The sequence below is a fragment of the Bufo gargarizans genome, chromosome 8 (genome assembly GCF_014858855.1).
Source record: "Bufo gargarizans isolate SCDJY-AF-19 chromosome 8, ASM1485885v1, whole genome shotgun sequence".
Classification (NCBI taxonomy): Eukaryota; Metazoa; Chordata; class Amphibia; order Anura; family Bufonidae; genus Bufo; species Bufo gargarizans.
In genome coordinates, this window is record NC_058087.1 from 20,951,873 (window position 1) to 20,966,235 (window position 14,363).

General features: G+C 45.2%; 1 protein-coding gene across 1 annotated transcript in view; it reads left to right on the forward strand.

The window, feature by feature from the left end:
• CCDC148 (coiled-coil domain containing 148) overlaps nucleotides 1-14,363 on the forward strand; it is a 213,122-nt gene that overhangs the window by 26,467 nt on the left and 172,292 nt on the right. The window contains exon 2 of the mRNA XM_044305121.1: nucleotides 10,255-10,311. Within this exon, the coding sequence (XP_044161056.1) occupies nucleotides 10,255-10,311 (57 nt within the window). The remainder of the gene's footprint in view (nucleotides 1-10,254; nucleotides 10,312-14,363) is intronic.

A 14,363-nucleotide genomic window follows, 5' to 3' on the forward strand; every position in this document is an offset into this window, starting at 1 on the left:
GAAGTAGCTGCATAGATCTTTTATTAGGTTGGGTGTGATCTACGCTGAATCCTATCAGAACATCACTGTCATAAAGAGAGTAACAGCAGAGAAAAGAAAGACTTGGGCAATACAGACAAAGACACATCAGGGGGAGGGGAGGTGGGGGGTTATTCTTTGGGCTCATCTCAGGGTTGCCTAGTAGCCCAGTAATTGTCCCAAACATCCCAAATGGCATGAAATAGATCTACTTTATCCTGAAACATAGCAGTCGTGTATCCCAGGGTCCGGACTTCTGTCACCTTAGCATCTAGGTCGGAGATTTTTGGGGGGTTAGATTGTTTCCAGAAGCAATAAGGCAGCGAGCTGCAGTCAGCACTTGTATTAACAGTTTAAGGGCCCATTCACACGTCCGATACGCGTTTTGTCGGCCGCACATTGCCAGCACTAATAGAATATGCCTATTCTTGTCTGCAATTGCGGACAAGAATAGGACATGTTCTATTTTTTTCGGGAACGGAATTGCGGACGTGTGAATGTTTCCTTATATGTGCTGGTGTAATATTAAGAAGGAAGGATATGGGGTCAGGAGGTATACTGCAGCCAAAAATATCACTCAAAAGAGTGCTGACTCTGGACCAGAAGGTGCGTATTAAGGGGCAGTCCCAGAAAATGTGGTACAGCGTTCCTCTAGTTGTCCCGCATCTCCAATAAACCTCTGCGACTGCTGGATTCAATCTATGGAGGAGATCAGGAGTGTGGTACCAGTACATTAGGAGCTTATACTGGTTCTCTTAAGAACTGACACTGAAGACTTCGCCGCTCTCCTCCACAGTGTGTCTGGTAGAGTTCTTCCTAAGTATTCCTTTCATCGGACCATATAAGAGTGTCTATGAATCCGTTCCGGGGAGGGAATCAACAAAGTAGAGTAGATTTCAGATATTAACCCTTTCATATGTACCCCTCTTCTACAAAGGATGCTCAAATGCCTTCGGGAGGGAGACTTTAAACCCCGAGAAGATAGATTGGGCAAAATGTCTAGGGCTCTTTCACACCTGCGTTCTTGTCTTCCGGCATAGAGTTCCGTCGTCGGGGCTCTATGCCGGAAGAATCCTGATCAGTATTATCCCCATGGATTCTGAATGGAGTGAAATCCGTTCAGGATGCATCAGGATGTCTTCAGTTCCGGAACGGAACGTTTTTTGGCCGGAGAAAATACCGCAGCATGCTGTGCTTTTTGCTCCGGCCAAAAATCCTGAAGACTTGCCGCAAGGCCGGATCCGGAATTAATGCCCATTGAAAGGCATTGATCCGGATCCGGCCTTAAGCTAAACGTTGTTTCGGCGCATTGCCGGATCCGACGTTTAGCTTTTTCTGAATGGTTACCATGGCTGCCAGGACGCTAAAGTCCTGGCAGCCATGGTAAAGTGTAGTGGGGAGCGGGGGAGAGGTATACTTACCGTCCGTGCGGCTCCCGGGGCGCTCCAGAGTGACGTCAGGGCGTCCCAAGCGCATGGATCACGTGATCGCATGGCACGTCATCCATGCGCATGGGGCGCTCTGACGTCATTCTGGAGCTCCCCGGGAGCCGCACGGACTGTAAGTATACTGCTCCCCCGCTCCCCGCTCCTACTATGGCAACCAGGACTTTAATAGCGTCCTGGCTGCCATAGTAACACTGAACGCATTTTGAAGACGGATCCGTCATCGGGGTTGCCGATGTGACTGGTGACACTCCCCATACAGCACTGCAGAATGATTAGGTGCTGTATAAATGAATGAAATAATAATTTCAAAATAATTAGTTTGTGATGAATAACACAAATAAATATTGATGTAAGGGAAGACTGAATGATTGCCAGAAAAATTGCCTATGATAAAATAAATTTATTTAATTTTTTTCAATTGTTTTTCAAACTATAAACCTAAAAATTCCAAAAATAAAAAATATACAATATTATAAAAATAAAAAAAAAGCTGCAATGATCTGGAAACAATAAATTAACAGATATTAGAACAATAGCCCAAAAAATAAAAAAGTTATAGCCCTTAAACTAACACATGCTAACCACGGCTAATCTGTGTCTGGTCCTGGAGGACCTGAGTGGGTGAAACAATCTTTTCTCCTGGATCAGAACTCACAAGGGTCAAAGGAAGAAAAATGTCACACCGACACGTCGACAGATGTCAGACATGCGACTAAGCGCTCTCCACTGAGTGTCTCTGTCATCGCTTCTCTATGGTAACAGGGAGGCTGCCGGATTCTGGATGCAGGTTTAGTTGTGAACAGAGGATAAAATGGTGCATTTTTTTCACGGATTTTTAGATGCCCAGTTAGCTGTAACTTTATGTAGATGTAAATCAAGGAGTGGTTTTCGCCTTTATCATTTTTTAATTATGATTTTTGGAAACCCGAATGACGTCTGTGTTTTAGAGACATTGCACCTCTCCTGATTTGTCTGTTTTAGTAAATACTTGTATTCCATGTAATATACACATTTTGGAGCATCTCTTCTAAGGCTGGGTGCATATCCGTTTTTGCCATCTGTTTAACGTATAAAAAAACCTTTACGTTAACGGATGCCTCCTACAGATGCCATACAGAGACATACGTTCACCATGGAGTTTCATTGTAATAAAAAAAAAAAAAAGGAATAAGTCTTTTTGCCAGACTCTGCAGGATAGAAAAGCATGGCAAAAACGTGATGTGAACCCACCCTTAGGACCCCGCATGCGGTTGTCCCAATGTTATTTTTACTAGATATTTGTGAATAGGGCTGGGTTCACATGCACATTCCCATTTCTTCTTTCTGTCTCATCACAGAAACATAATGAGGCCTCACAACCATATTTTGTATCTGTGTCCGATACACATTTTTTGCGGATTTCACATGGACCAATTCCTTTTTATGGATCCACACAAAAACCACATAGCACACGGATCCCATCCGTGTGTCCGTTTCGCGGGTTAGAGAACATGTCCATTTCTTCTTGTTCTTATTGCGGACAATAGTAATTTCTAGTAATGGGAGTGAGAAAAACACGGATTGCACACGGAAGGTGACCATATTTTTTCAGATCCGTGGTTTGCGGAACGCAATATGGGAACGATCGGGTGCATGAAACTGATTCTAGTGCTATATCTGTTAAATGACACCAACCACCCCTCATAGATGTTTAATAGGTAAAATAAGGTCTATAGGCTTGGAAAGTATGTCTGTAATTGGATTAAAAACTGGCTGAAGGACCGTGTCCAGAGAGTTGTGGTCAATGATTCCTATAGGGTCCCCTATTATTTAACTTGCTTAATAATGATATTGAGGATGGGATTAATAGCACTGCTTCTATTTTTGCTGAGGACACTAAGCTATGTAGTACTGTGCAGGAAGATGTCCATAAACTGCAAGCTGTGCAGTTCAGCACCATTTGAAGCAGCGTTCTCACTGTTTCCAACCGTCCCTCACTGGCAGCAGCACTGTCACCCTTCCCATCCCTCTCTTACTGGCAGCAGCATTGTCACCGTTCCCACCCCTCCCGCACCAGAGGCAGCGTAGGGCACCTTACAACTCCTCCCCCACCGGTAGAATCAGCAGTGATCTACTCACCTGTCCCCCACTGACAGAAGTATTTTCCCCCAAGCCACCATTTACCACTAGCAGCAACACTTTTCCCTTGAGACTGGCAGGAGCTCAGCTGGTGCAGGAGGTGGGAGATTATCAGTAGACATCTCTTACCTCCTCTGCAGTTGTGGCCCCCAGACTGCTGCTGAAGGTCCTGTTTACTGTGGGTGAAGGACCTGTGCAGGTTCTTTACCCTTTTATAGCCATGGAAACAGCTGATCATGCATGGCAGGCAGCCCACTGACCAACCAGCCCAGGCCTGAGAAGAATGGTAACACCTAGAAAAACTGCACAGTTCAGTGTACTAAGAAAAGATGCTCCAGAACTGTTATTTCATGTGGACGCAAATAAACTATCTGAAAAAGAAGAAGCGGAGCCTCTACTCCCTGATGGGTTCTCTTTAAAGGGAATCTGTCAGCTCCAAAACAGCCCCAAACTAAGCGGTGTATAGTGTAAGTGGTGCCGAGGTTTTTATCTTCATACTCACTTGCATTTCGATCCTCTGCTCCCATAAACCAGCAGTAAAATTAACTGAGAGGACTCCTCTTATAGTCCTCCCCATGTATTTTACTGCTGGTTTGGGGGAGAACAGCGTTTGAATGCAAGTGAGTATGAAGATAAAAACCTCGGCACCACTTACACTATACACCGCCTACTCTAGTTTGGGGCTGTTTTTGAGCTGATAGATTCTCTTTAAAGGAATTGTCCCATCTTGGACATTGGCCATCTCTGATGTCTGAATGTCTGTGGGCTTCGCTCTAAAGATAGGGGCGACCTATCTGTAGAACGGAGCCAACAAAGTGCCAGAGGGGGCACCGCACAAGTGCGGCCGCCCTCCATTCATTTCTGTGGGAGAGAACCTAAAACACCTTAGCGCTGGCTCGGCTAATTCGGTCAGCCCCATAGAAGTAAATGGAGTGGTGGCCACGCTTCCCATTCATTTCAGCCAAGTGCCGCTCGCCTATTTTTGGCACTTCCATACAAATGAATGGAAAGTGGCTGCGCATGCGTGGAGCGCCCTCTGTCATTTTGCCCCAGAGGTGGGACCAGCACCTATCAGACATTGGGGGCAGATCCTAGCAATAGGCCCCCAATGTCCAAGATGGGAATACCCCTTTAATGCTGTGTTAGTCTCTATGAGAGGTATGTACAGTATATATCTTAGCTGTATCTATACCAGTGTTCTTGGCTCATGGCTTTCCAGCTGTTGTGAAACTGCAAGTTCCAGCATGCCATCACAGGCTGCAGCTTTCAGGGCATGCTGGGACTTATAGTCTCACACCACCTGAAACTTTGCAGTCTGCACAGAATAATAACCTGAGACGGTAAGCAGTCACGCCACGCACTGGTGCCTGTTCATACATGCAGTGACATCAGGCACTTAAGTGGGATGATTTGTGGACCATAAATACCCCCGCCAGACATTGGTCCAGGTCAGGGGTCTCCAGGAGCAGCTGCCGAGCACAGGTCCTATACTGAGCAATGTGAGCAGGTGTTAGTGCAGACTGTACATAAATCCAGTAATGAAACCTGTGGAGTAAATGGGAACTTCTGGAATGAAAGCAGCATGGCACTGGGATTAGGCCGGCAGCATGAAATGCGTGGTATAGAAGTGCATTTCCTCATACATCTATATAGTAAAGTTGCATTAGGGGGGGTTCCAATCATATAAAATGTTGCCACATTTCTAGAGTAAGACATCACTTTGATCGGTGGGGCCCCTCTGGGATCCTCCTCAATTCTGAGACTGAAGGGGCCACAGTGCTGGTGTATGCTGCATGGGCGCTCTCCGCCGCCTCTACATATGTGTTACATGTCAGTACATACTGCACCTTTTTGCACAGTTTTGCTATCTTGTAGTTTGCTACAACAATATTAATAAATCTTCCTACCGTTTCTTAGTTCCCTCATATGGCTGACTGGTCTGCTGTGTTTTTTACCTCTCAAAAATGGTGTTTGGCTTAAAGGGGATGTCCCATCTTGGACACTGGGGGCATATTGCTAGGATATGCTCCCAATGTCTGATAAGTGCAGGTCCTAGAGTTGTGGGTCAATTCTATGGGACTGCTAAAAATATTGAATGGAATGAATACTAGTGGTAGGACCCGCACCTATCTGACATTGGGGGCATGTCCTACCATATCAAACCCCTTAAAATGGATAGGTTTTCCATTCAGCAGTCTACGGGACATAAAGTCGTCACGCTGAGCCCCAGTGTCCCTGTGACAATACTTCTTTTCGTAATGCACTACAAACCCGGTTTCAGTTTTTGAAAGCATTGTAGAAAGTCTTAGAATTGCTTCTAAAGAAAACTGCGATTGTGGAACTTTATGGAAAAAACGGGGGTCAAATTGAACTTCCCCAGTTACTCTGCATACCTGGCGGGGACTGCAGGCTTCTCTATTGAGACAAGGGAATGAGAGGACATTTGATGCTGGCAGCAGCCATGCAGGATATTTTCTAAATGCTTTAGCAATGATTGATTCCTATAATAATATGCTATTAGGGAATGAGTGTTTAGGGTTTCCCTAAAAGGGATGCCTGATTGCAACCCCTTTCGAAAATGAAGCCAGACTTGCTCATTCAGATTCTGTCGTGACCACCAACAGCCCTCTATCAGGGTGGGCACGAGTGTCACATCACTCACCAGTCAGATTCCCGTGTCCCACGTTTTGGACCGCAACCTGGCCCCAAGGCCTCTTCCTGTGTGTATAGTGGAGAGACTTTTTCCTGCAGCACTGTGAGGGTTAATTCCCCTATCTGACCCTGTGTTCAGCTGCTTGATGAATGAGCTAATTATCTCTTCTCTATAGATGGACTGTTCCACCCCTTTGCCCAAGCTATAGGTCTCAATAGATCTGCCAGGTCTTCCTAGCTTGCTAAAAGAGCTGTAATCCATGTGTCTGCCTGTGTACCTGTAACTGTTCAACGCACTGATCCTGTGCCACCTGCCCTGACCTTTGCACTGTTCCACGGATTTGCAGGAACTCTACCAGCCCTGACCTCTACCTGTTTCTTGACTACATGTATTGTCTGATCCCCCAGTGCTACACACCTATGTCTCTGATCCCTGTGGGTCAGCAGCCAACCACACCAGGACTATTCCAAGAGGTAGCAGCCCGGTGGCTTCCCCGCAGGGAAGGCCAGAGACTGCTAGGTTAACGCTCTCAGGACTAACCCTAAGTGAAACCGGTCGGTTGGCTCTGTGGGTCCATGACCACTGTCCTTAACAGATGCCAGTATGAAGTCATAGGGGGTGGAGCTGCTCTCCAAAGGAGTCATACTGGCTGGTCCCCCTTCTGTCTTCATTGATGTATCATATACGGGGTATGTTACCACAAGCCTCCTAAAGAGACATTCGGTGCATGCGCAGTTGAAAGCAAAGTAGCGCAACGGCTACAAAATAGGGTGGAAGTCCGGAGAGACTATCTGACCTATTTGGGCATTAGGATAGGTCGCACCCCTGCGTCAATATACAAGTTGAATTACCCCCCTCTATTCCTCAAAATAGAAAATGAATTGGAGAAATGGCAGGACTTACCCTTATCGGTGTGTGGGAGGGCGCATTTAATCAAAATGGTAAGTTTCCCGAAGCTACTCTACCCACTTCAGACTATTCCTGTGTTGCTGAAGCACACTGATGTAGTCAGGGTGCAGAGAGCGTTTAACCGTTTCCTCTGGAAGACTAAGAGGCCTCGTATTGCCTACGCTAAATTGACTTTATTGAAGGATGAAGGGGGGTTGCAATTGCCGAACATTCGTCATTATAATCTGGCATCGCTGTTCAGACATGTGCGTGATTGGGTGTGGGGCACAGGGCACTATTCGGCGATTACTATTGAAAGGGAATTAGCGGAGGGGGAAAATCTAGAGGCCCTATTACACTCCAGGATGAAAGACATACCGGTGTCAATTAGGCAGTCTATTCTATTAAAGGATACCGTATTGGCGTGGAGGGCGATTAGGAAGATTTATGGGCTTCCCTACTATTTGTCACCCAGATTACCATTATGGGCACTGCCGGCGTTCTCTCAGGGCAGGGAGAGTAGCATGTTCCAGGTATGGAGGGAAAAGAATATCAGGATTCTTCAAGACCTACTACACACCCCTAGTCTCCAATGGTTGACTTGGAACCAGGTAAAGGCGCAGTTTGAATTACAGGATGCCCATTATCTTCCCTTTCAGCAGATTAAAAGTTACTGTAATGCACAGGCGACTTCCGTGGGCGACCCGGATAGGTTAGCATGGTTTGCGGCTTTGTTGGGCAAAGATGGCTCTCACATGCCCCTCTCTGAGCTGCACCGTAGACTTCATAACATTCAGACAATAGGTTTGGTAAAAGGGGCATACAAACCCTGGGAAAGGGAATTATCCGACCCAAATATAGCAAAGAAGTTGAGGGAAGGGATGGAATTGGTTAGGCGTGCGACGTATAATGAACAGTGGAGAGAGACGCAACTAAGACTTCTACATAGAGCGACGTACGCCTTTAATCTTTCCTATGCAGATGCCCCGGCTCATTACCTACGGGAATGTCCTAAGTGTGGCCTCTCGAAGGCAGGATTATTACATGCCATATGGGAATGCCCAACAGTGCAACCGGTATGGAAACAGGCCGTGGAATTTATAGAAGCCGTTTGGGGTGATGTGGTGGGTTTCTCGCCGCAGCAATGTATATTCCACTATGTTACTAAGAACCAGGGTGAGGAGATGGGGTCATTAGTCGCTAAGCCGGGTATTCATCTCCTGCTAATGTCGGTGAAGAAATCTCTCTTGCGACATTGGCTAGGGAAGGAAGCACCAGTGTGGGAAGAGGTCATAGGGACGATGAAAAATGTTCTCTATATGGAAAGGTTGGAGGTAGAACAGGATAAGGAGCGTTTGGTCGAGAAGTTCATTAAAAAATGGAGGAGATTTGTAGAGAAGCAATTGTCTGATGCTGAAATTCAGGAACTCATAGCCCCATTCAAGCTCACGAGTTGGTATTTACAGGCTCAACTGGCAGGCAAGTTAGGGCGATTGGATCTATGAGCTGGCGCTGGGCCGAGTGCACCATTGGAGGAGGTGATAGGCGTCGTGGGCCGTGCCCTTTTTCATGTCCGGTGGTGTTAGATTGGTGTTCAGGGATGGGGGGGGGGGGGGCGGGTATGGGTTGATGGGGGGGGGGTATAAAATTGTACAAAGGTGAATTAAGAATTAATTAATCATAAAAAAAGAATTAAGAAATCACATTTTCATCAGTATTGAATGTACATTATGCTTTGCTGCTTTCTTGTACAATGCACTGTCTTGTCATTGATTGTTGTACGAGTGATTTCTTGTTCCAATAAAGAGATATTGAAAAAAAAAAAAAAAAAAAAAAAAAAAAAAGAAAGCAAAGTCAATACACCTTACTTCAATGCACATTCACCTAATGCCATTTTAAGAGACCTCTTATGAATTACCCAATATGTGCGATGTCAGTGAAGTCATAACTGGGACTGGCCAGGATGACTCCTTAGGAGAGCGGCTCTACCCCATGACTCCTTACTAGGATCTGAATGCATTTGTCAAACCTCTCATTCAGAAAAGCCCAGAAGTTAGGAGGTCATCGGTGCAGTCTCTATAATGGACAAAAGGTCTTGGGACTGTGGGGAGCTAATTCCTGGTGGCAGGCTTCACTGCTGCTATGCTTAGGAGTCCAGTGGGCAGTCCTTTTCTCTGATTGACAGCTATATTTGTATGCATAGCCCTACAGACTTAGCTGTCAATCACTGAGTGGTACCACCCACTGGATTTCTAAGCATAGAAAGGGTAAAAATTTAAAGGAATATGTTATATATTTTTATGGGAATAGATTTAGCAAAACTTGCATCAATCTGCTCAGCTCCCCCTGCTGTCTGGAGGTTGTGCTGCGTTTCCAGACAGGTTTGCTTTAAGGTCAGGCTGTGTACCACACATTGACTGCTTCATAAACAGATTCAGCCAGCACAGCCACATCCTTAGGGTATGTTCACATGGCAGCTTTGACATAGGAAATTTGGTACGGACTTCGCACCAAAAAGTGGCCATTGGCCTTGCAGATTGGCAATTGGCCTCCCATTGTTCTCAAAGGTAGGCTACGCAGTCATCCACGAGGCTGCGGTTTATAGCCGCGACCAGGTCAAGAAAGGACACAAACCTTGGCCTCCCGTTTAGAACAATGATATGGAATAGCTATGAATAGATCTTGCGCTGTAGACGGCAGCTTTTTGGTGCCAAATTTCTAATGTCAAAAGCCATGTAAACATCCCCTTAGTGCCAGTCCCCAAGATCTGAAACTGTGAGGACAAATGCTAAGGGTAATGCCAGATAACAGTGAAAAATGAACTTCCCCTTTAAATCATTGTAATGCATGCAGTATTAGCAGTCAGACTATTGAGGACACACCGTAATGTCCTCTCCCATGAAAATGATGACCCCATAAAAAAAATTGATAAGCACTGTGAATAAAAGGAGGCTAAGATCGATATAGACATCCCAAAAAGTGCCGGCGGAATATATTCTATAGATGAAGACATAGAAATGATCGTATGGATGGTATTATATCATTCGGTGTAATGAGGACGCAGTGATGGGTAGGAGATCGCTCCCTGATGTATGTCCTATTAATCTCAGCTTTTCTTCACTTTTACAGGCAGGAGCGGGAGAGACATGCGATCATTCGTAACAGCCCACAGGAGCAGAGATGACGGTATAGTGTACTTTTCACTGTTTTCTTGGTCATAATCTTGAAATGAATGTCCCAGTTTAGGCTGATTTAATTCTGTATTGTAATAGGATTTTCTGTCTCTGATACATAAATTGCTTCTGTCTATGCTCTGATCTGTTAAATGCATACATTTATCCGAACAAGGCTGACGCTGGGGAAGATGGATGGATTTGTACCGTTCCCATTTAACTCAATGACATGTGCACATCTGTCTTCAGTTTGCCCCTCCTGGTGGCAGAATTGTAAGTCCTGGACGAGCCCTTTAAAGCAGATCTGTCGGTTTCCATTGCCACCTTATCTAAGTTCAACACAAGATAGAGGGGGGGGGGGGGCACTTAGTTTGGGCGTATACATATTTCTTTGATATGAATCAGTGTTTTCATGCAAAGAGCTATTTTAGGCTAAATTCACCCGCTCTATTGCAAAGGGTGAAATCCAAAGGAGAGATCCACAGTATAAATTGACATGCTGTGGTGGGCTGATGGCTGATCGGTGGGGTGGCAGGAGTCAGACATCCGTCTATCAATAGGCCACCAATATTGTAGCCCAAGAAAACACCTTAAAGGGATATTCCCATGTCAGACATTGCGGGCATATCGCTAGGTGTGGGTCCCTATCTTTTGAACTGAGCCGGCATCTTTTGAACTGAGCCGGCAAAGTGAAGGAGGGCGCACCACGCAAGCGTGGCCATCACTTCTATTCACTTCAATGGGGCCGAGATAAAATACACAAGACAGTGCTCGGATATTTTTGGCGGCCCCATAAAAATTAATAGGGGGCAGCCGCGCATGCGAGGTGCGCCCTCCTTCACTTTGCCAACTTAGTTTACGATATAGGTGCGGACCCAGAGGTGTACCCCCTCTAGCTATGTCCCTGCTCAGTCCTAATAACTGTGCAACATTAAAGGGGTTATCCCATGACTAACTTAAAAAATAAAATCAGACATCATATAGTACATGACAACCTTTTTCTAACAAAGCTAGAACCAGCCCTGTACCTCACAAGGATCCAGAGATCTCCCCATTCATTGCTCTGCTAGAGCTATATCAAGCTGAAAGCTCAAGGGGAGTGTCCATACTCTCCCTATCACAGCTCAGGGGGCGTGTCTCAGCTCTCCCTATCACAGCTCAGGGGGCGTGTCTCAGCTCTCCCTATCACAGCTCAGGGGGCATGTCCATGCTCTCCCTATCACAGCTCAGGGGGCGTGTCCATGCTCTCCCTATCACAGCTCAGGAGGCAGTTGAAGGATGAATCTGAGCATGTGCGGCCATCTCAGTGAGCCGGACAAAGAAATAAAGAAAAATAGAGAAAAAAACAACAGCAGGTGGCGCTATACAGATGATTTCTTTGAATAACTCAGTAGCTATGCTAAATATTTAATAACATGCAGCTACAAAAGTATTCTGATCCAGATGCTGGTTTGAAAACTGTAGAATATTTTTTGTAGGACAATCCCTTTAAGACATAAAGAGTCTCTTGGTTAAATGCCCTCCTTTTGGCGTTGAACTGTACAGTAAGTGCCAATGATGCTTATCCATATGAGCAGCCAGCACCCGTAGTGTGGTCGTCGGTACATGTCACCCGCTGGCAGTGTTTGGCTGAGCAATGGGCCAAACATATTTGGGCTGCTGCTTAGCAAACACTACGGCAAGAAAATCATTCTTTGGGGAGTGTGAAGTAGTCTATTATTGCATTATCTATACAGCAGACCGGACAATAAATGCCGTTACATTGTAGTCCTTACATTATAAAGAACACTCACCCCTTCCATGGAGATTAGCTAGAAATAAACGGTTTTGGCATCTCCAGTTTTTGGCAGAGTAATCCTGGATGCTATTGACTGATTGCTGCAGCTTATTGAAGAGATCGTCCCTCGGGCTCATAACAAGATTGAAATTTGCAGCGAGTATATAAAAATCACCTCTGTCTTTGAACACAATCCACGCTCCCCGACCCACGTTCTTCACATGGAGACTTGAAGGACTGTTGCAGGAGAGGTTCAGAAGGAAGCCTTCTAATGATCTCGCCACCTCTCAACCCCAGTTGTGTAAACTATGGGACTAAATAAGCAAATCATTCGTTCTTACAGTCAATATGTGCACAGAAAACATCCAAACCCATGTCTACTCAGCGGTGAAAATGCACTTAAAGGGCCACATAAGGTTTTAATACAGACGATACATTAGAAACAAAGCTAGTAATCATATTGTACACTTCAGTGGCATGCAAAAAATTGGGCACCCCTGGTCAAAATGACTTACTGTGAACATCTAAGCAAGTTGAAGATGAAATGATCTTCAAAACGCATAAAGTTAAAGATGACACATTCCCTTTGTATTTTAAGCAAAAGCAATATTTTTTTTTTCATCTTTTACATTTTCAAAAAAGAAAAGGGCCCGAAGCAAAACTTTGGGCACCCTGCATGGTTAGTACCTAATAGTGTGATGTTTCTCCAAACGATTACAGACTTTTTCTTGGTTCCAGCAGGCTTTAGCATTAAAATTGTGGAGGGAAACTCCTCTCTGCTACATCTGTTGCTCAGTGGCTCTGCTGTACTAACAGGATAGCTGTATAACTTAGCTTCCTCTGGATGCTGCAACTTTTCTTTGTATGGTCTGTCTCTAGATTTGTCCAGGAAAAAACTCCTCCTGGCTTCTGAGGCTTTAAGCTGTGGCCTCCATGTCCAGCAGAGCTGAAGGTGCTCTAGCTGGCTTGCCTTGCTTAGTTGGGGCACATCCAATGGCGACTTGCCCAGCCCTTGCTTCCTTCCCCAACAGGGGGTAAGCTAGACTGCTCTAGAAACTGGTCCCTCCCTTCCTGCAGGAAGTGGGTCTCACCCACTCCTCCACAGAGGGAGGCTTAGAATGGAAAAAAAGGTTCCACACTATGTAACTATAGCTCTGCCTTGTTTGCTGCCACCTGCTGGTGAACCAGGCACATTACCTTTGAACATAACAGTTGCAAAATTGGAAATGCACAGTGTTTGGACCTGAAATAAATACACATGATGACATGAGGTTAACCAGTAAAGACAGTAGCGGGGTGCAGAAGTGGTAATGCTACTCTAGGGCGTTACAATAGAACCCCCCTTTGGCAAGTATCACAGCTTGTAGATGTTTTTTGTAGCAGCCAAGAGTCGTTCAGTTCTTGTTTAAGGGATTTTCATCCATTCTTCCTTGCAGAAGTTTTCCAGTTCTGTGAGATTCCTGGGCCATCTTGCATGCACTGCTTTTTTGAAGTCTATCCACAGATTTTCAATGATGTTCAGATCAGGGGACTTGGAAAAACCTTCAGCTTGTGCCTTTTGAGGTAGTCTGTTGTGGATTTTGAGGCGTGGTTAGGATCATTATCCATTTGTAGACGCCATCCTCTTTTCAACTCCAGCTTTTTTTTTTACAGTTGATGTTATATTTGCTTCCAGAGCTTGCTTCATTCAGTCCATTCTTCTATGTACCCGTGAAATGTTCTCCGTGCCATTGGCTGCAACACAACCCCAAAACATCATTGATCGAGGTGTTCTTTTCACAAAATTCTGTGCCCTTTTTTTCCTCAAAACATAACTTTGCTCATTGTGGCCAAAGAGTTGTATTTTAACGTTATTGGTCCACAGGACTTGTTTCCAAAATGCATCAGGCTTGTTTAAATGTTCTTTTGCAAATTTCTGATGCAGAATTTTATGGTGAGGACGCAGGAGAGGTTTTCTTCTGATGACTCCTCCACGAACACCATATTTGTGCGTGTTTCTCTGAACAGTAAAACAACGTGCCACAACTTCAGATTCTGCTAAATCTTCCTGATGGTCTCTTGCAGTCAAGGGAGTTCTGATTTGCCTTTCTACTAATCCTTCGAGCTGCTGTCTCTGACATTTTTTTTATTACATTTCGAATGGAGGAAATGGCAACCTGAAAACACTTTACTATCTTCTTCTAGTCTTCTCCTGCTTTGTGGGCCTCAACCATTTTCAGAGAGTTGGGCAGCTGCTTAAAAGAACCCATGGCTGCTGTTTATCTGAACACATGCCATGAATCTATTAC